This window comes from Oncorhynchus mykiss, chromosome 17 (genome assembly GCF_013265735.2).
Source record: "Oncorhynchus mykiss isolate Arlee chromosome 17, USDA_OmykA_1.1, whole genome shotgun sequence".
NCBI lineage: Eukaryota > Metazoa > Chordata > Actinopteri > Salmoniformes > Salmonidae > Oncorhynchus > Oncorhynchus mykiss.
This window is the reverse complement of record NC_048581.1, coordinates 13,781,809-13,800,861: the sequence shown is the minus strand read 5'-3', so window position 1 is coordinate 13,800,861 and position 19,053 is coordinate 13,781,809. Positions and strand designations below refer to the sequence as shown.

The 19,053-nt window shown below is 45.0% G+C and overlaps 5 protein-coding genes and 1 long non-coding RNA gene across 9 annotated transcripts in view; 2 read left to right on the top strand and 4 right to left on the bottom strand.

Annotated features, from left to right (window-relative positions):
* The window catches only part of LOC118940031 (lipopolysaccharide-induced tumor necrosis factor-alpha factor homolog), a 54,510-nt gene extending 37,125 nt beyond the window's left edge, over positions 1 to 17,385 (bottom strand). Inside the window, exon 1 of one of the 2 annotated variants that reach the window (XM_036948159.1) lies at positions 17,257 to 17,385. The gene's annotated coding sequence lies outside the window, so the exon portion shown is untranslated. The remainder of the gene's footprint in view (positions 1 to 17,256) is intronic. The other variant, XM_036948157.1, reaches the window with a different exon arrangement.
* The window catches only part of LOC118940024, a 1,007,326-nt gene that overhangs the window by 629,127 nt on the left and 359,146 nt on the right, over positions 1 to 19,053 (bottom strand). The window lies entirely within an intron of this gene.
* On the top strand, positions 1,498 to 10,963 carry LOC118940037. Of its 2 annotated transcripts, none has more exons than XR_005036673.1 (3): positions 1,498 to 2,178; positions 8,348 to 8,420; positions 8,655 to 10,963. It is a non-coding gene; the product is annotated as an uncharacterized LOC118940037 (long non-coding RNA). The 2 variants fall into 2 exon arrangements; XR_005036672.1 differs by lacking the exon at positions 1,498 to 2,178 and adding an exon at positions 7,833 to 7,899.
* LOC110495052 (lipopolysaccharide-induced tumor necrosis factor-alpha factor homolog) lies at positions 9,616 to 17,345 on the bottom strand. 2 transcript variants are annotated; one of them, XM_036948151.1, is made up of 5 exons: positions 17,197 to 17,345; positions 11,857 to 11,985; positions 11,009 to 11,137; positions 10,319 to 10,466; positions 9,616 to 10,203 (listed from the first exon to the last, which is right to left on the bottom strand). In XM_036948151.1, the coding sequence occupies exons 2-5, from the start codon at positions 11,978 to 11,980 to the stop codon at positions 10,098 to 10,100; spliced, it is 507 nt and encodes a 168-aa protein (XP_036804046.1). In that variant the 5' UTR covers positions 11,981 to 11,985; positions 17,197 to 17,345; the 3' UTR covers positions 9,616 to 10,097. The 2 variants fall into 2 exon arrangements, with proteins under 2 accessions (XP_036804046.1, XP_036804047.1); XM_036948152.1 differs by having other exon boundaries at positions 11,857 to 11,981; positions 17,197 to 17,301.
* The window catches only part of LOC118936546 (lipopolysaccharide-induced tumor necrosis factor-alpha factor homolog), a 29,852-nt gene continuing 20,414 nt past the window's right edge, over positions 9,616 to 19,053 (bottom strand). Inside the window, exon 6 of the mRNA XM_036948153.1 lies at positions 9,616 to 10,063. The gene's annotated coding sequence lies outside the window, so the exon portion shown is untranslated. The remainder of the gene's footprint in view (positions 10,064 to 19,053) is intronic.
* On the top strand, positions 16,961 to 18,978 carry LOC118940087 (tektin-4-like). Its single transcript, XM_036948323.1, has 4 exons — positions 16,961 to 16,976; positions 17,156 to 17,295; positions 18,489 to 18,749; positions 18,904 to 18,978. Exons 1-4 carry the CDS (start codon positions 16,961 to 16,963, stop codon positions 18,976 to 18,978), a joined length of 492 nt encoding a protein of 163 aa, XP_036804218.1.

Genomic DNA, 19,053 nt, shown 5'->3' with positions numbered 1-19,053 from the left:
CAGGTGAATACATTTGAGAAAGGTATGTGTGTTCATCCATCCACCATTCGTTGTTTCCTGAGAATGTATACTGAAGAAAAACATAAACGTAACATGCAACCATTTCAACAGTTTTACTGAGTTACAGGAAATCAGTCAATTGAAATAAATGTATTAGGCTCTAATCTATGGACTTCATATGACTGGGCAGGGGCGCAGCCATAGACGGGCCTGGAAGAGCATAGGACCACCCACTTGGGAGCCAGGCCCAGCCAATCAGAATGATTTGTTCCCCCACAAAAGGGCTTTATTACAGACAGAAATAGTCCTCAATTTCATCAGCTGTCTGGGTGGCTGGTCTCAGACGATCCTGCAGGTGAAGAACCCAGATGTGGAGGTCCTGGTCTGGCGTGGTTATTCAAAATTCTGCCATATTGTCTAAAACAATGTTGGAGGTGGCTTATGGTAGAAAATTAACATTAAATTCTCTGGCAACAGCTCTGGTGAACATTCCTTCAGTCAGCATGCCAATTGCATGCTACCTCAAAACTTGAGACATCTGTGGCATTGCACACTTTAGAGTGGCCTCCCGCACGCATACACTTGTATCCCTCCTCTGGCTTGGCTACTGCGGGGTACCGTTCAGAGGAATGGAAGCCAGGAGGAATGGAAGCCCGGAGGAATGGCACTTCATGCATTTCTCTACCCTTCACCAGGTGGTTACAGACTGAAACAACGCAAAGAGGATTCGCCATGAGTCCAAAACACTGGATACGGAGACCAAGGCCGGGACTCTGCGCACCCAAGCTGAGGGGACGCGGCACCTGGGAGAGAGACTGCAGCATATCCACTTCTGGAAGTCGGAGCTGCAGCGACACATCGAGAAGCTGGTGGCCGAGACAGACCTCCTCCTGCAGCAGAAGAGGAGGCTGTTGAAGGCGCAGGACGCCACCGAGATCCCGTTCGCCATCGCCACGGATAACCTAACCTGTCGGGAACTGCGACCGCGTAGAGGAGGAGCTGCTGATGATACAAAAATAACATCGACTTGTCTTTGCTCTAGTTCACCTAAATACTTGTATCATTATTAAATGTTGCCTAGACGTTATTTCACTAGAAACCAATCTGAAAATAAGGTGATGGTTGTGTTTGTGTACCGCAGGAGGTGGACTTGATCAGGAGCATCCAGGCTCTGTTGAAGAGAACGCTGAGTCAGGCTGTCAATCAAATCAAGTGAGCATCACAATGAAACAATAAGGGGGTTTATTTATCAAAACTTGGCTGATACAAATTACGACTCAGCAAATAAACCAAAGTGCTTTAAAATATACCAAGGGCTAAATGACTTGGAAAAACGAACTGTCCTGTAAAGTATTAACGTTAAAAAGAACTACGCTATAACGTGCAGGAACAGAACGTACATAAACCAAAAATAAACTCGCTGATGGGACGTTCCATTATAAGGGGAGTGGCCAGCTCCAAGGCAAGTCTGCAAAACCGTCAAGTTTTACATTTCTACAATAATGATAACGTTAAATATAAGCATTATTTTATCAATAACAGTATACAATATCAATGTATAACTGTACTTCGCTATTTTAAACTCGTCAAAGGGAAAAAGAGTTCCACCGGGGTGAAGAGACGGTGGGCATTTCCCAACGCCCTTCCGGAACCGTATTTTAACCCTGGGATTCAGGTCGGACCTCCTTTATCAGCACACCGTGGCACCCATCACTGCTGAGGAATAGACGTAAACAAGACATTACTTTGAACTGTGACTATTTACTTGAGAATGATAATGGTTAAATTATAACAATGACTGTTACCACGTAAACTATGAAGCGTGCACGCAACATAGAAAACAATGATAGCAAATGTCAAACTGTATTTCTGCAATACAGTTACGTATGGGATATAAGAAACAAAAGCTGTGTGTCGCGTTGTCATTTATATAAAATTAACATGATATTTGTTATGGCCTGTGTACACTTGCACGCGGTAAACTACCGCGTGGCTCGCTTGTGGGCATCCTGGCAGCAGCAGTTCTGTTGTGCAACAAAGATCTGGTTATTAAATGGGTAAATAGTTCAATCTATTCTCCATTAACAGTTAAAAAGTTGTGTGCTCTAACCCGCTCTGGTGACACTTCGCTGCCCTGTTTCCAATCGTCCACATTGCTGCTGGGAGAACCTATTTAAAGTAAGTAAATACACTTTGGGATAAAGACTATATCCGTGTTCGAATAACATACTGTATACTACATACTTAATGATTGTATATACTATTAGTTAATTTTAGGAAACTGTAAACGAACGGTATCCTTCCAATTTGGAAGTTGATTCTGATTCTGTTACTATGCAACTTCTTGTTAATAAAACAAATGACAAGACCTTAGACAATGTCCATTAGGAACGCTCAACGACCATACCGCCAAACTAAGAATGACGTGAATAATCAAGTCAATAGGTTGCGTATGTAAATTCACTCTACTCCGATTTCAGAGTGTAACCGATGTGAAATGGCTGGTTAGTGGTGGTGCTAATAGCGTTTCAATCGGCGACCTCGCTCTGAGACCTTCTGTCTCGGCGCGATGGGCAACGACGCTTCGAGGGTGATGTGTGCAGAGGGTCCCTGGTTCGAGCCCGGGTAGGGGCGAGGGGACGGACGAAAGTTATACTGTTACAAGAGCATTCTCGTCTGTGCTATAGATAAGGGCGAGTAAATGAAGTAGCTAGCCAATGTTAGCTTGGGTGCTTGACTGCCATTGTGAGTCCAGTGTGCGCTCTGAACACTTCAAGAGCAAAACGCAATTTACGAACTGTTATGGGTGTAAGATGGCACAGTGATGCCATCTGTTGGTAAATGTTCATTACTGCAACTCTTGTGTTTTACCGGGGTGCTTGAGATACCCGGATGTGTTGTCATGTACTGAACAAGACTGGTTACTCGCATCAATGCCTCTGTCTCGTCCTTTAACATTCAAACATGCTGTCAGAGTCGGATAACTAACCATGCTTTCCGCAAATTAGAGTCACCTGCTCTGGTTTACAAACAAATGCTTATTTGTGTAAAATTTAGTGAGTTTGCTAGTTAGTTTCAGTGTTGTTAGCACCGGTTAGACATGGCAGCGAACATTCCCCAGCGGGGATTGGAGCACGAACTGGGATACGTTTAGAGGTGAATGGGAGGACTATGCGCTAGCAACGGGACTTCTGGAAAAGGAAGATGAGGTAGTGGCTGCCACTTTGAGGACTATAATGGGAACTGAATGCCGACACGTATACAAACACAACCTGAACCTAACAGCAGCTCAGCAAGGTAACGCTATAGCTATTCTTGATGCTCTTGAACATTACTTTACGCCAGCAAAGAACGTCATCTACGAGCGTTATGTTTTCGGTCGTTGCAAACAGGAGGACGGGGAGTCCATTGACAGCTTTGTCACTAGGTTAAGGGAAAAGGCAGCTACATGTGACTATGGTGCTTTAAGAGATGAACTGATCAGAGATAAGATTGTGCTTGGCATAACTGATGAGGGCACCCGCAGATGTTTGCTGAGAGAACGTGACCTGACGCTGGCCTTGGCAGTGGAGACATACCGTGCAGCAGAGCTTACTGATATACGGATAAGGTTCATGGAGCTAGAAAGGCAACATACGGACAATGTCAATGCTACATTCAGGCAGCCAGTAAAGAAATTCCCCTTTGCCACAGCTAATGCTAATACTACAGCCAACTCTGCAGTAGACAACCCCAATACATGCCGATATTGTGGCATTTCTCATGGACGAGGAAAAGAACACTGCCCAGCCTATGGAAAAATATGCAAATCCTGTGGTACAGCTAATCACTTCGCAAGGGTCTGCATGAAAAGCAAGAGAAAGGAGGGTAAAGTGCACTCCATGGAAACAAACACAGATGAAGGGAACGACATCACAGAGGATGTATATGCTAGCGAGTGCATAGGGGCAGTGAGGGCAAAAGGACAAAAGTGGCTTGTCACTCTGCTACTTAATAATAAACCACAGCAATGCCAGCTAGATTCAGGGGCCACATGCAACGTTATGAGCCTTAAAGACAAAAGGAGGCTCGCGCCCAGAGACAAACTCACACAGAGTAGCACCAAGCTGAAACTGTATTCAGGCCAGTTCATGACCTCTTTAGGCCTGTTTGTGACAGTGTGTTTTACGTGGCCAGAAATACAACCTTGAGTTTGAAATAGTTGAGGCTAGTCAACAGCCATTACTGTCAGGTTCTACATGCGAGCGCCTTGGACTTATTAACTTCACCATCCCAGCTGATCTTAACATTATAGCCCCTGAGCAAGGAGACACTCCTAAGCAAGTACCATGATGTCTTCAACGCACCGGTCGAGTCAGTTCCTGGGGAAGTCCACTTTGAGTTGGACGCAGCAATCCAGCCTGTCCAGTGTGCACCCCGCAATGTACCAGTGGCCATGAAAGCAGCTACGAAGGCTCAGCTTGACAAATACGAAGCAGATGGCCACATCATATCCGTCACCGAGCCTACGGACTGGATAAGTAATATGGTTATCGTCAAGAAACCAGACAAGCTACGGATATGCATTGATCCTAAACACCTCAACCGGGCTCTGCGACGTTCACATTACATTATGCCCACGTTGGAGGATGTTCTTTACAAGCTCCCAAAGGCCAGAGTCTTCACGCTCGTGGATGCCTTCCTGCAGTGCAAGCTCGACGAGCCCAGCAGCTACATGACCACCTTTTGGACACCCTGGGGCAGGAAGAGGTGGTTGAAGCTTCCGTTTGGTGTCTCCGTGGCTCCAGAGGTGTATCAGCGGAAACAGCATGAGCTGTTGATGGGACTCAGTGGCGTGGAACCCATAGCAGATGACATCCTCGTAGTGGGCTGTGGGGACAGTGATGAGGAGGCAGAATGTGACCATGACGCCAAGCTGCTGGCCCTGATGGCCAGATGCAGACATGTCAAGCTAAGGCTAAGCATAAAAAAGCTTCAGTTTAAAGTGCCAGAGGTCCGCTTTCATGGGCACATCTTGTCCTCCACCGGATTGAAGGCGGATCCTGAAAAAGTGAAGGCTGTCTTGGAAATGCCCCACCCATCTGACGTGAAGGGAGTGCAGCGCTTCGTCGGATTCGTCACCTATCTGGCCAAATTCCTACCGCGGCTCTCTGAAGTGTGTGAGCCATTGAGGAGGCTCATGGACAAGGACACCATCTGGCATTGGCTCCCAAAACATGACGCAGCGGTGAGGGAAATAAAACAACTGGTCACCCAGACACCTATACTGCGATACTACAATGTGTCAAAACCTGTCACGATTCAGAGTGACTCAAGCCAGTATGGACTTGGCTGTTGCCTCATGCAGGAGGGCCAGCCTGTGGCATTCGCCTCTAGGGCACTCACCCCAACAGAGCAGAACTATGCCCAGATAGAGAAGGAGTGCCTCAGCATTGTGTTTGCATGCCAACGCTTCCACCACTACCTGTACGGGCGCAACAATATTACCGCAGAGACAGATCACAAGCCCCTTATTGCTATATTCAGCAAGCCTCTCCTGAATGCCCCAAAACGACTGCAGAGCATGCTACTGGCCCTACAAAACTACAACCTCAAGGTGGTGTATAAGCCAGGGCCAGAGATGTATGTGAGTGACACGCTCAGCAGGGCTACTGCATCAGGCACTCACACACGCTCCATGCATGAACAACATGCAGTGTGCAGCTTACAAACAGAGCAAGTGGATGTTGAACACATCAACCAGGCTGACTACCTTAATGTTACGGACCAGCGCCTTATACAAATCAGACAGCACACAGACAGGGACAGGCAACTCCAGGCATTGAGGTCTGTGATTCTGATGGGCTGGCCCGACTGCAGGGAAGAAACTGCTTTAGCCGTCAGAGAATATTGGCCAGTCAAAGAGGAGCTCAGTGTTCAAAACGGAGTAATATTCAAGAGTCAGAGAGTCGTTATTCCCCGGTCTCTGCGCCCTGAGATGTTGGCGCGTGTGCACTCAAGTCACATAGGAGGTGAGGCCTGTTACAGACAAGCACGTGACACACTATTGGCCAGGAATGCAGAGTGAAATCAAAGACTATGTCAGTAAATGCACAATCTGCAATGAATATGCCATTGAGCAACAGAGAGAGACGATGATGTCCCACGAGCTACCGATGCGCCCCTGGCAGATAGTAAGTCTAGATCTCTTCCAGCACAGTGGCAAAGACTTTCTGCTGGTAGTCGATCATTACTCAGACTTTTGGGAGATCGACCTCCTCCCCGACCTCTCAGCAGAGACAACGATCAAACGCTGCAAGGCTCAGTTTGCCCTCAATGGCCAGCCAGATAGGGTAATTTCAGACAATGGACCCCAATTCTCCGGAGTTGAGTTCCGAAAATTTGCTGCAGGATGGGAATTCGAGCACGTCACTTCATCACCACAACACCCAAAAGCTAATGGGAAGGCAGAGTCCGCAGTAAAAATCGCAAAGAACCTCTGCAAAAAGGCTCTGCGAGAGGGCAAAGATGCCTGGAAAGCAATCTTGCAGTGGCGCAATACCCCGACAGAAGGCATGGACAGCAGCCCGGCACAGCGCCTCATGGCACGGCGCTTAAAAGCAGCTCTGCCAGTAGCCAGCACTCTCCTGGAGCCATGTGTGGTGACAGACGTGCTGGTGAAGCTACGTCACAGAAGACAGGTCTCCAAGTTCATCTACGACAAATCGCAAAAGACTTACCTGAGCTCAGGGTGGGTGAAACGGTGCGAATGAAGCCACTACCAGGGGACCGGACAGGCCTTTGGAGACTCGGATCCTGTGTACAGAAAGTGGCACCACGCTCCTACTTGGTCGAAGTGAATGGATCACTGTACCGTCGTAACAGGGTTGACCTTCGGATTGCTGAGCCAGCACCTACTCAGAACCATGATGGCCAAAGGGGTCGCATGACAAAAGACAGAACCCCAGCAAGTCACATGGGGCCTGAGGCACTGGGCGAAGAGCCAGGGGATCACAGGTCGGCCGCTCCCTCGCCCATCAATTCTCCCCTTAGACATTCAGGTGACACGCCTGTGCGGGAACCCGCAGTCCTTGCAGACAAGCCCCCTGTCTTTTCACGCTGCGGGCGTCTGTCCCAGCCACCAAAAATACTTAATCTGTAGGTTTCCCATCAGGGATTGTTGACAGAGATAAAAGTGAAGAGAATATCAAAATGTGTTGTTGTTACCTGGGAAAAAATAATAATAATAATTACTAAACTGTTCATGTTGGAAATTGTTACTAGGTTTGTTTTGTTAGTGAATTGACACCTCCTGTCCTATTTTATTAAATGGAAGATGTTATGGGTGTAAGATTGCACAGTGATGCCATCTGTTGGTAAATGTTCATTACTGCAACTCGTGTTTTACTGGGGTGCTTGAGATACCCGGATGTGTTGTCATGTACTGAACAAGACTGGTTACTCGCATCAATGCCTCTGTCTCGTCATTTAACATTCAAACAACACAGTTGGGTAGTTAGATAGCATATAAATTATTTAATATACTGGCAAGTTCGATGTATTAGTAGCCAACTAACGGGTAACATACCAGCACATAGTGCTGTATTGATATACTATGCGGTTGGTAAGAATAGCGTAGCTAACAAATCGTCTGGCAACATAATGTGTAACCTTATTTGAAAATTAATTACTGTATTACATTGCTCGACATTTTTTAAACATTTGCCATAATTAATTAAAGCAATGAATTCGTCTCTTTTCTCGTCGGACTTCGCCGCATATTTTCCGCCATTTTGTTCAAATCTGAAAACGTTGGAGCCTATTTTCTGAACTGCATTATGGGCCATAAAAGCACGGAAGTGTCCACTGCTTGTATACTTTGTATTTTGGTTAATGAAGTACGAAATGCGGGAACTTTTGGTAGACTAACTATACCCATACTATGACCAATAAGCGTGCTACAGTCAATTTACACAGTTTATGTATTATTAGCGAACTAGCTACAGTGTAATTTAACTCAACTGAACTGCTAACGTAGCTATCTATCTAACCAACTTTACATACTGCATAGCTAGCTAACTGAATTAAATATCACCAGTTACCTAACTTCATAATGGCTAGCTATCTTGATGTAATTGTAAAACAAACTCCAAATGCATTTGTAGGTAGCTAGCTAACAGCCATGGAAGAGAGTGAAAGGATGGATAGCTGCTCCAACTGTCAAATAAGGTAGAGTAGGCTATTCTGGATAGGGCAGGTACTGTTGTATAGTTCCACTCCATAGTAAGAAGTGAGGACGGAGAGAATCGTAACATAATATTCAGTGCAGTCTAATTTTAGTATAATGAAGTCTGTTTTCTGTCCTCAGATACAGAGCTGTGAAACCCTGTCTGCAGATGAAGAGCAATGGTTCCCAGTCCTGTTCCTGGGGTCTCAAAGGGGTGCGCATTTTAATTTTTGCCTCCGTGCCACTCATCTGATTCAAATGATCAAGTCATCATCAAGCTTCAAGTGGTATTTATGTATTCATTTGTGACGCTATCCTTGATATGATCCTGCTGTCGTCACATGCTACACATGCATCTATCCAATGTTATAAGAAATATTATACTTTGTAATCCACAATGACCTTGTGGTGTAAAAGTCTAATGACATTATCTTCCATATTCCTACAGATGCCTTGCAACTGGAGATTTCTTAAACGATTGCCTACAGTTACTGTGTAGGGCACGGCACAGTTGGGTGACCAGGGCCATCTGGGACTGTCTCGTGGGGGATTTCCGGCATCTGTGAAGGCTACCTGTGTCCTGCATAACTTCATGATGATGAACAGGAGGGGACCTGCAGCGCTCCGCCGTGTGCCAGAGGAGAGGTCTGCTGCTCTGCAGGATGTTGCCAGGATGGGGGCCAACAACGCAGCACAGGAGGCAATCTGTGTGCAGGAGACCTTCACCTCCTACTTCTTCACAAAGGATGCTGTTCCCTGGCAACACCATAGACTACACTATGCACAATCAAAGGCTCTTTTAAGAGCCATCCACATTGCAATAAGAGTATTCTTCAATTTACTTAGCTATGTCAACTGCAGTTATTCAATTTCCAGTTTCTCTTCCTTTGATTTCTACTTCGCAGGTGAGGGTGCTGTTTAGGTAGGAGTGGTGTCTGTACAAAAACAAAACAGGCTCTCACCCATTTTGAAAACATTTAGAACAATTAGACACCCTATAAGCCACACCTACACACGTGTCTATTGCTATAAAGAATAGTTAACACACCTCACACAGGCCTTTTTTCAGGTGAATACGTTTTAGAAAAAAATATTGGTGTGTGTTTCTGGAAAAAAAGGCCACTATTGTCTCAAAAGTCCGTTATTATTAACTTTTAAAACAATTGTTAATCAATAAAAGGGGCAATCCGCAGTTAATATAACTTGTGCTTAGTTCAACTGTTGTACCCCATCAGAACCCAAAATATAAGCTTGTTTTGCTCCAATGTTGTAAATGTAAACATACACTGTATAGCCCAAAACATGGATGAAGCTATGACGTTGGATGGTCAGTCATTGCATGCACAGCTCTGTCTTAGAGCGGTTACACTTCTCCAGACAAATCCCACAGCTTTTTACAAAAACAGAGGCAGGGTTCAGCTTTTTTATTGTTTCAACTGTGGACTGTCCCTTTAAAAAACCCAACAACCAATCAATACCAACGTCAATACAAATAGAATCCTACTTTGTCTAACATGAAGATTCACAGAATGAAAGAAAACATATATTACAATCAGTGTAAAAAGTCTGCTAGAAGTGGCCTTCGCTTGTTACACACGGACACTAGTCAATGTTAAGCTGGTCTTCCAGTAGTCATTTCAGCCATAGTCAGACTATTGTTCACAAGCGTGTGTGTTATAGTTGGAAATATGAGTCACCATTACTCAGGTACTAAAAGCGTTCTTGACCTAGTGGTGTATTGGAATGGATTCATAAAAGTATAGATCACTTTGTGGCAGCAGTGTCTGTGGGCCGGGGCTAGTTGTGGATAAATTTGTGGCAGGTTTCTCAGCTTGGTCTAGTCACGTGTTTGTGTATGTGGATCACTTTGTGGCATGCGTCTCATCTTGGTCTATTCGCGTTTGTGGATGTGGATCACTCTCTTGCAGTTGGGGCAGCGGTGTTCTACATCCTTACAGGAGTCAACACAGAATGGAATCCAAGAGCATGGCCAGCATCTAGAGAGAGAAGGTATTCAGTGTGTGTATCCATCTCTACAGTGTATGTGTGTTTGAGAGAAAAAATAATGTTTGCCACATGTCTGCATATGGTGTGTGTGCTTGTATAACTCACATGAAGCAGCAGAGGACTCCAAAGATGAGCCAGGTGACCAGTCCAGGGGTGTGTGTGGTCTCTGTCAGAACCTGGACCTGACAGTAGGGACACATCATCTGGCCGGGTACGTCTCTTAGCAGCGGCTGCTGTATCACCACCTGGGTTACTGCAGAGGGAGGAGAATACTGGTTAGAACCACCACCTGGGTTACTGCAGAGGGAGGAGAATACTGGTTAGAACCAGATAGAACTGGTCAGAACAGGATATAACTTCATAGAATTGGACAGGACTAGAAAGAATCCCCACCACCCGGGTTACTGCAGAGGGAGGAGAATACTGGTTAGAACCAGATAGAACAGGACAGAACCACCACCCGGGTTACTGCAGAGGGAGGAGAATACTGGTTAGAACTGGATAGAACTCAATAGAATGGGATAGACGGGATAGAACTGGACAGAACAGAACAGAACCAATTAGAACCTCCAAAAATGGGGTTCTTTGTTCTATATTTCCCGCCCCCACAGAGGGTAGAGGATTAGAAGGGTTGCTAAGGATGGGTGTTGCTATGGCCAGGATATCCAGCCAATGCCTTGTGTGACTACTATTTGGTTCTCGTTTTCCACGGTGTACTGTGAATAATAAAATAAGGAACCGATTGAGGTAGTTTGGTCAGAGAGGAGTTTTCTTCAGTGTGTGTGTGTGACTCACTGCCGGGGGCATTTGTAGGCTGTGCCATGCCCGTGCCATCTTGGAGAGGTGGTGGGTACATGCCGGGTTGGGGAGGTGGTGGGTACATGCCGGGTTGGGGAGGTGGTGGGTACATGCCGGGTTGGGGACCTGATAAGGGATAAATAAATACATCAATACACTGTAATTTATCACAAACCCAGGGATACAGAGTGGTTGGCCAGCAATATGGGAACACAAACCCAGGGATACAGAGTGGTTGGCCAGCATTATGGGAACACAAACCCAGGGATACAGAGTGGTTGGCCAGCATTATGGGAACACAAACCCAGGGATACAGAGTGGTTGGCCAGCATTATGGGAACACAAACCCAGGGATACAGAGTGGTTGGCCAGCATTATGGGAACACAAACCCAGGGATACAGAGTGGTTGGCCAGCATTATGGGGGGACAAACCCAGGGATACAGAGTGGTTGGCCAGCATTATGGGGACACAAACCCAGGGATACAGAGTGGTTGGCCAGCATTATGGGGACACAAACCCAGGGATAGAGAGTGGTTGGCCAGCCCTTAACACTGATGTTCATGACATCTATGGCTATCATAACACACACTTCCAAAATGCTTAATGAAAACACTTTGAAGGGAGTTGCTGTCCAGGAAAATGTTTAATATACATAATACATAAAGAATAAGGTCTGGTTTCTTGAACACGGATGATACCTAGTCCTGGTCTGGAAAGCTCTTCAGAGGGTTCTCCTATGGGGAAAGCCGTAGGAACCCTTTCATGTTCTCGACAGCACCTTATTTTCTATGAGTGTAGGCTTTAACTGTCCCGAAGAGTATCCGTGTAGATCTGATCTCTTACCTCCCTGGAAGCCAGGCTGAGGGGGGTGGGCTGTTCCCCCCCCACTTCCCTGGTAGCCCGCTGGGAAGCCGGGGTAGGGGGGAGCCGACACGTCCTGCGGGGGTCCATACTTGCTCTTCTCCATACTGTCTGGGGTGGGGTTGAGAGAGAGAGAGTGGAAGAGAGTGAGCACAAACACATTGAGCACACCTTATGAAAATAACACATTTAGAAAACATGTGTCTCTGCCCCCTATCTCTCTCACCTATCTTCTTTCACACACACACACCTTGTTCAAGCTGTTGCCTATAACATTGACACACATCCCTGTATTCAACCTGGCAGGTTTGGTGACATTTCTTTAGGACAAATAACTAGATTGGTGACATTTCATTGGACAAAGACATGGCCTGTAGCCTCTGAATAGTACAAGCCTATAACAACACCACAACTAATGAATGCCACACACCCACTAAATCTATCAGAATAACTCTAGCCCTGGTCTATGTTACTGGTGAATGATTAACAGTTAGAGTTAGATAGAAAACTTTTAAGTGTCAATCCACAATGACACATCAGTTGACAATACAAAATACAGAGGCCGGTCTTTCCTGCAGTCAATGTCCAGAAGTGCCCTCTGTGACCTCATGGCCCTTTCCTGCAGTCAATGTCCAGAAGCGCCCTCTGTGACCTCATGGCCCTTTCCTGCAGTCAATGTCCAGAAGCGCCCTCTGTGACCTCATGGGTGGAATGTTTTTCATATTTTACATAATTGTATCATTTGTAATGTGTTTTCTTTTTTTTTTGCGACAAAAATCCAGTGTTTCTATGTCAAACAGTTTTGTTATGTTTCAGTCTTCTGTGATGTATATATAAAGTGTAATATTGGGATGCAAACTCAAAACTGAATACATTTCAACTCTATACCTGACATGGTACAGGTGTCTTCTTTTTATAAGCCCATAACCATGTGTGTGAGGTGTATACTTTGGTTTCAAAGTAGATTTGTTAAAGACTACCAAAAATCACACACTGCAGTAAAAGGTTCCAAGCCATATTATGGACTCCTCAGATAGTGTTGAGACATTACTCAGTCACAGGCAAACACAGTGCAGTATGTCATCTGGAATCAGCTATAATACACAGTGCAGTATGTCATCTGGAATCAGCTATAATACACAATACAGTATGTCATCTGGAATCAGCTCTAATACACAGTACAGTATCTCATCTGGAATCAGCTGTATTACACAGTACAATATGTCATCTGGAATCAGCTATATTACATCCCATCATCTATACATCATTGATCTACGTGGTCTCCTTTGGGAAACAGGTCTTCTGATCCCAATAGGACTTCCTGGTTCAATAAATAAATACACTTTCTAACCTCCTGATTCATTCTAACCTCAGGCTTATCAATAACCTTTACTTACAGTAACCAGGTCAGTCGTTAAAAACAAACTATTATAAGGAAATGCATAGATTATACTACAGCGCTATACATACAGTGCATTCGGGAAGTATTCAGACCCCTTGACTTTTTCCACATTTTGTTACGTTACAGCCTTATTCTAAAATGGATTAAATAAATAAAAATCCTAAATCTACACACAATACAACATAATGACATCACAATACCCCATAATGACATCACAATACCCCATAATGGCATCACAATACCCCATAATGACAAAGCAAAAACAGGTTCTTAAAAATGTTTTCAAATGTTTACAAAACAGAAATACCTTATTTACATAAGTATTCAGACCCTTTGCTATGAAATTTACTCTAAATTGAGCTCAGGTGCATCCTGTTTCCATTGATCATCTTTGAAATGTTTCTACAACTTGGAGTTCACCTGTGGTAAATTCAATTGATTGGACATAGTTTGGAAAGGCACACACCTGTCTAAATAAGGTTTCACAGTTGACAGTGCATGTCACAGCAAAAACCAAGCCATGAGTTCGAAGGAATTGTCCGTAGAGCTCCGAGACAGGATTGTGTCGAGGCACAGATCTGGGGAAGGGTACCAAAAAATATGCAGCATTGAAGGTCCCCAAGAACACAGTGGCCTCCATCATTCTTAAATGAAATAAACTAAATAACAAAAAAATAAACAAATAAACAAAAAACTTAGTAACTCCGCCAGAGTCTCTTGGTTCACTTTTGCCGGTCCCAAGCCCGGATAAAGGAGGGTTGGAATTGTGACATAAAAAAAAACAAGAATCGACAGAAGAAAGTTCATTAGTGGTTCTAAACATATTTAGGGTGTTTTTTTACTTGCATTTTGTCTCTCCCACGACTTTATTCCTCTCTCCTACAGCGTCCGTCACAATTACATGGCCAATTATGCAAAGACGTCATTTACCGATTTCTAGCGACTTTTAGGACAGCCAATAGCTACTTTCCTTATTGATGAGGTGGCAACACTGTTTGAACGAGCCTGTCTTTACAGAATCTGCGGTCGCGAGTAGATGAGCTTGTTTTGAGATCAAAAGTGAGAGATGCACGTAGCAACGTGTGGACATTTGTTCATATCCTTTGCTAGTTAGTGAGTTATTAGCCCAGTTATAGATCATTTGTAATCCTCAATGGGGGAGTGTAGTTTCCTACAAGACACAACACGTGTGCATTTCTAAACATCTTTGAAAAGTGATTCAGCTAAAGAGCTTTTTTTGTGTTAAAGGGGCAGTGTTGTATTTTGTTGTATTTGTCTGATTTTCTGTAATAATGGTATGGGAATAAAACGATTTCTTGCATCAAACAACTCAACAACATTTTCAGTCTCCTCCTTGTCTGAAGGACAAGTGGATAAACAGGTTCATGTCAAGCCCTGAATGTGTTTTTCAAACGTCTCATAGAATGTAGGCCAACATTGAACACCACACATTGGCTGCTACTGTAGGCTGAATGATAGAACAGCTATTTCCATGTTAAAATGTTATGGGATGCATTTTCCCCATTGTTTTTGATGGTAGGCCCCTCTGGTAGTCCTACATTATGACCAAATAGTAGTCTACTTGATTGATCACTGTTAAAAATAGGGGGGCAACATTGGTTTTAGAAGTGGGGGGGACATAATTGTATTATTTTTATCCACTCGGATAAACACTCCAAACAACCTACCTGACCGCTCGGAGGCGTCCGCATGGTCCTAAAGCACACCGTTGCCTCGTTTTGTATCACATTTCAATGATAAAACTGGGGGGGACTTAATGGAATTTCAGAATGTGGGGGGACATGTCCCTAGTAAAGTTGAGCCCCTGGTTAAAAATAACTTCAGCAGACCTGAAATTTGCTCATTGATGAAAATATTTGAGGGAACAGCCCTGGTCAACAGTAGTACTCTACCCTATGGGCCCTGGTCAACAGTAGTACACTACCCTATGGGCCCTGGTCGACAGTAGTACACTACCCTATGGGCCCTGGTCGACAGTAGTACACTACCCTATGGGCCCTGGTCAACAGTAGTACTCTACCCTATGGGCCCTGGTCGACAGTAGTACTCTACCCTATGGGCCCTGGTCGACAGTAGTACTCTACCCTATGGGCCCTGGTCGACAGTAGTACACTACCCTATGGGCCCTGGTCGACAGTAGTACTCTACCCTATGGGCCCTGGTCAACAGTAGTACACTACCCTATGGTCCCTGGTCAACAGTAGTACACTACCCTCTGGGCCCTGGTCAACAGTAGTACACTACCCTATGGTCCCTGGTCGACAGTAGTACACTACCCTATGGGCCCTGGTCAACAGTAGTACACTACCCTATGGGCCCTGGTCAACAGTAGTACACTACCCTATGGGCCCTGGTCAACAGTAGTACACTACCCTATGGGCCCTGGTCAACAGGTTAATTAGAATTGAAGACACCCAATTCAGGAACTTTTTAAATTAGTAGCTTCTCCTCTTCCATTTATTGAGAAGTCATTGAATATAGATTTTTTCAGATTACTTCCTGAACTGAAGGATCTCAATTCGCATTGACCCCAAACCTGACCTTTACTATACCCATTTACCATGGGCAGGAACCATAACTCTCACACCCTAATCAGTTAAACATTTTCACAAGGATTTATTTTAATTTCCTTAATCCAACATCCCACAGAACAGCTGGACTTTTCCCCATAAATTATATCATGGTTTGGTTAGCTATCAAATTCACTGATGTGTGAAGTACAGTTTGCCACTGTCTACATCTAACAGCGCTGTCTGTGTGTACACATCTAACAGAGATGTCTGTGTGTACACATCTAACAGAGATGTCTGTGTGTACACATCTAACAGAGCTGTCTGTGTGTACACATCTAACAGAGCTGTCTGTGTGTACACATCTAACAGCGCTGTCTGTGTGTACACATCTAACAGAGCTGTCTGTGTGTACACATCTAACAGAGATGTCTGTGTGTACACATCTAACAGAGATGTCTGTGTGTACACATCTAACAGCGCTGTCTGTGTGTACACATCTAACAGAGCTGTCTGTGTGTACACATCTAACAGCGCTGTCTGTGTGTACACATCTAACAGCGCTGTCTGTGTGTACACATCTAACAGCGCTGTCTGTGTGTACACATCTAACAGAGCTGTCTGTGTGTACACATCTAACAGAGCTGTCTGTGTGTACACATCTAACAGCGCTGTCTGTGTGTACACATCTAACAGAGCTGTCTGTGTGTACACGTCTAACAGAGCTGTCTGTGTGTACACATCTAACAGAGCTGTCTGTGTACACATCTAACAGAGCTGTCTGTGTGTACACATCTAACAGAGCTGTCTGTGTACACATCTAACAGAGATGTCTGTGTGTACACATCTAACAGAGCTGTCTGTGTGTACACATCTAACAGAGCTGTCTGTGTGTACACATCTAACAGAGCTGTCTGTGTGTACACATCTAACAGAGCTGTCTGTGTGTACACATCTAACAGAGCTGTCTGTGTGTACACATCTAACAGAGCTGTCTGTGTGTACACATCTAACAGCGCTGTCTGTGTGTACACATCTAACAGCGCTGTCTGTGTGTACACATCTAACAGAGCTGTCTGTGTGTACACATCTAACAGAGCTGTCTGTGTCTACACATCTAACAGAGATGTCTGTGTGTACACATCTAACAGAGATGTCTGTGTTAGAAGGTAGGGTGACTGGTGCTGTGTTTTCTCTAAACCGATTTAAAAACACCCCTCTTCTAACAAGTCTTTTCTTTCTCACGTAGCAACACACACAAAACAAACAGATATTCCTAGTCATACACACAACTCTTTCATATTTTATTATATCCTCCAAAGAAGCACTCTGAAATCCCCCAACTCAGAGCACCATTTCCCAGCCACCAGCAGAGCAACAGACCCTTACCTTTTTGGAGCCCTGGAGGAGAGGAGGTACTGTGGACTGGAGTCCTGGAGGAGACGACTGTGTGGAGCTAAAGATCAGAGCTGCTACTCCCTCGAGACAGTGAGAAAGTGAACCAGGTAGGAAAGAGAGTGAGAACGAGCGCACACACAGAGGGGAGGAGTGAGGCAGATGAGGTAACAACGTATTCAAACAGGAAATTCCACTCACACCAGGGGCATTTCCCAAATGACATTGAGCCCTGGTCAAATGTAGTGCACTACCGTATCTAGGGAACATGGTGTCATTTGGGACACAGGCCTGAAGACACTGATTCCCATCAATAGACCAGAGACCTCTGACTCACTAAAGGGTTTTAAAGTGAAGAGGTGGAGGGGTGTGAATATGCTGTGTGTGTGAGAGAGAGAAGGGTGTTAAACGTTAATGTGTTATTGTTCTCGATTATCAACATTGCTGTGGTTGTTGGTGAGATGAGTAACCTTCAGTTAGACTATTAGAACGTAACGCAGACCAGACAGTCATTACTTTACTAACATTGGTCCATTGGTGTTTGGAAAAAAAGGTAATTAGAGCACCTAACATAGGCCTATTTTCAGGTGAATACATTTTAGAAAAGTGTGTGTGTTCATCCATCCACCATTCGTTGTTTCCTGAGAATGTATACTGAAGAAAAATATAAACGTAACATGCAACCATTTCAACAGTTTTACTGAGTTACAGGAAATCAGTCAATTGAAATAAATGTATTAGGCTCTAATCTATGGACTTCATATGACTGGGCAGGGGCGCAGCCATAGACGGGCCTGGAAGAGCATAGGCCCACCCACTTGGGAGCCAGGCCCAGCCAATCAGAATGATTTGTTCCCCCACAAAAGGTCTTTATTACAGACAGAAATAGTCCTCAATTTCATCAGCTGTCTGGGTGGCTGGTCTTAGACGATCCTGCAGGTGAAGAACCCAGATGTGGAGGTCCTGGTCTGGCGTGGTTATTCAACATTCTGCCATGTTGTCTAAAACAATGTTGGAGGTGGCTTATGGTAGAGAAATTAACATTAAATTCTCTGGCAACAGCTCTGGTGGACATTCCTTCAGTCAGCATGCCAATGCTCCTTCAAAACTTGAGACATCTGTGGCATTGCACACTTTAGAGTGGCCTCCCGCCCACATACACTTGTATACCCCCTACGGCTTGGCTACTGCGGGGTACCGTTCAGAGGAATGGCAGCCCGGAGGAATGGCACTTCAAGCATTTCTCTGCCCTTCACCAGGTGGTTACAGACTGAAACAACGCAAAGAGGATTCGCCATGAGTCCAAAACACTGGATACGGAGACCGAGGCCGGGACTCTGCGCACCCAAGCTGAGGGGACGCGGCACCTGGGAGAGAGACTGCAGCATATCCACTTCTGGAAGTCGGAGCTGCAGCGGCACATCAAGAAGCTGGTGGCCGAGACAGACCTCCTGCAGCAGAAGAGGAGGCTTTTGAAGGCGCTGGACGCCACCGAGATCCCGTTCGCCATCGCCACGGATAACCTAACCTGTCGGGACGGCGACCGCGTAGAAGAAGAGCGGCTGATGATACAAAAATAACATCGACTTGTCTTTGCTCTAGTTCACCTAAATACTTGTATCATTATTAAATGTTGCCTAGACGTTATTTCACTAGAAACCAATCTGAAAATAAGGTGATGGTTGTGTTTGTGTACCGCAGGAGGTGGACTTGATCAGGAGCATCCAGGCTCTGTTGAAGAGAACGCTGAGTCAGGCTGTCAATCAAATCAAGTGAGTGTCACAATGAAACAATAAGGGGGTTTATTTATCAAAACTTGGCTGATACAAATTACGACAAGCAAATAAACCA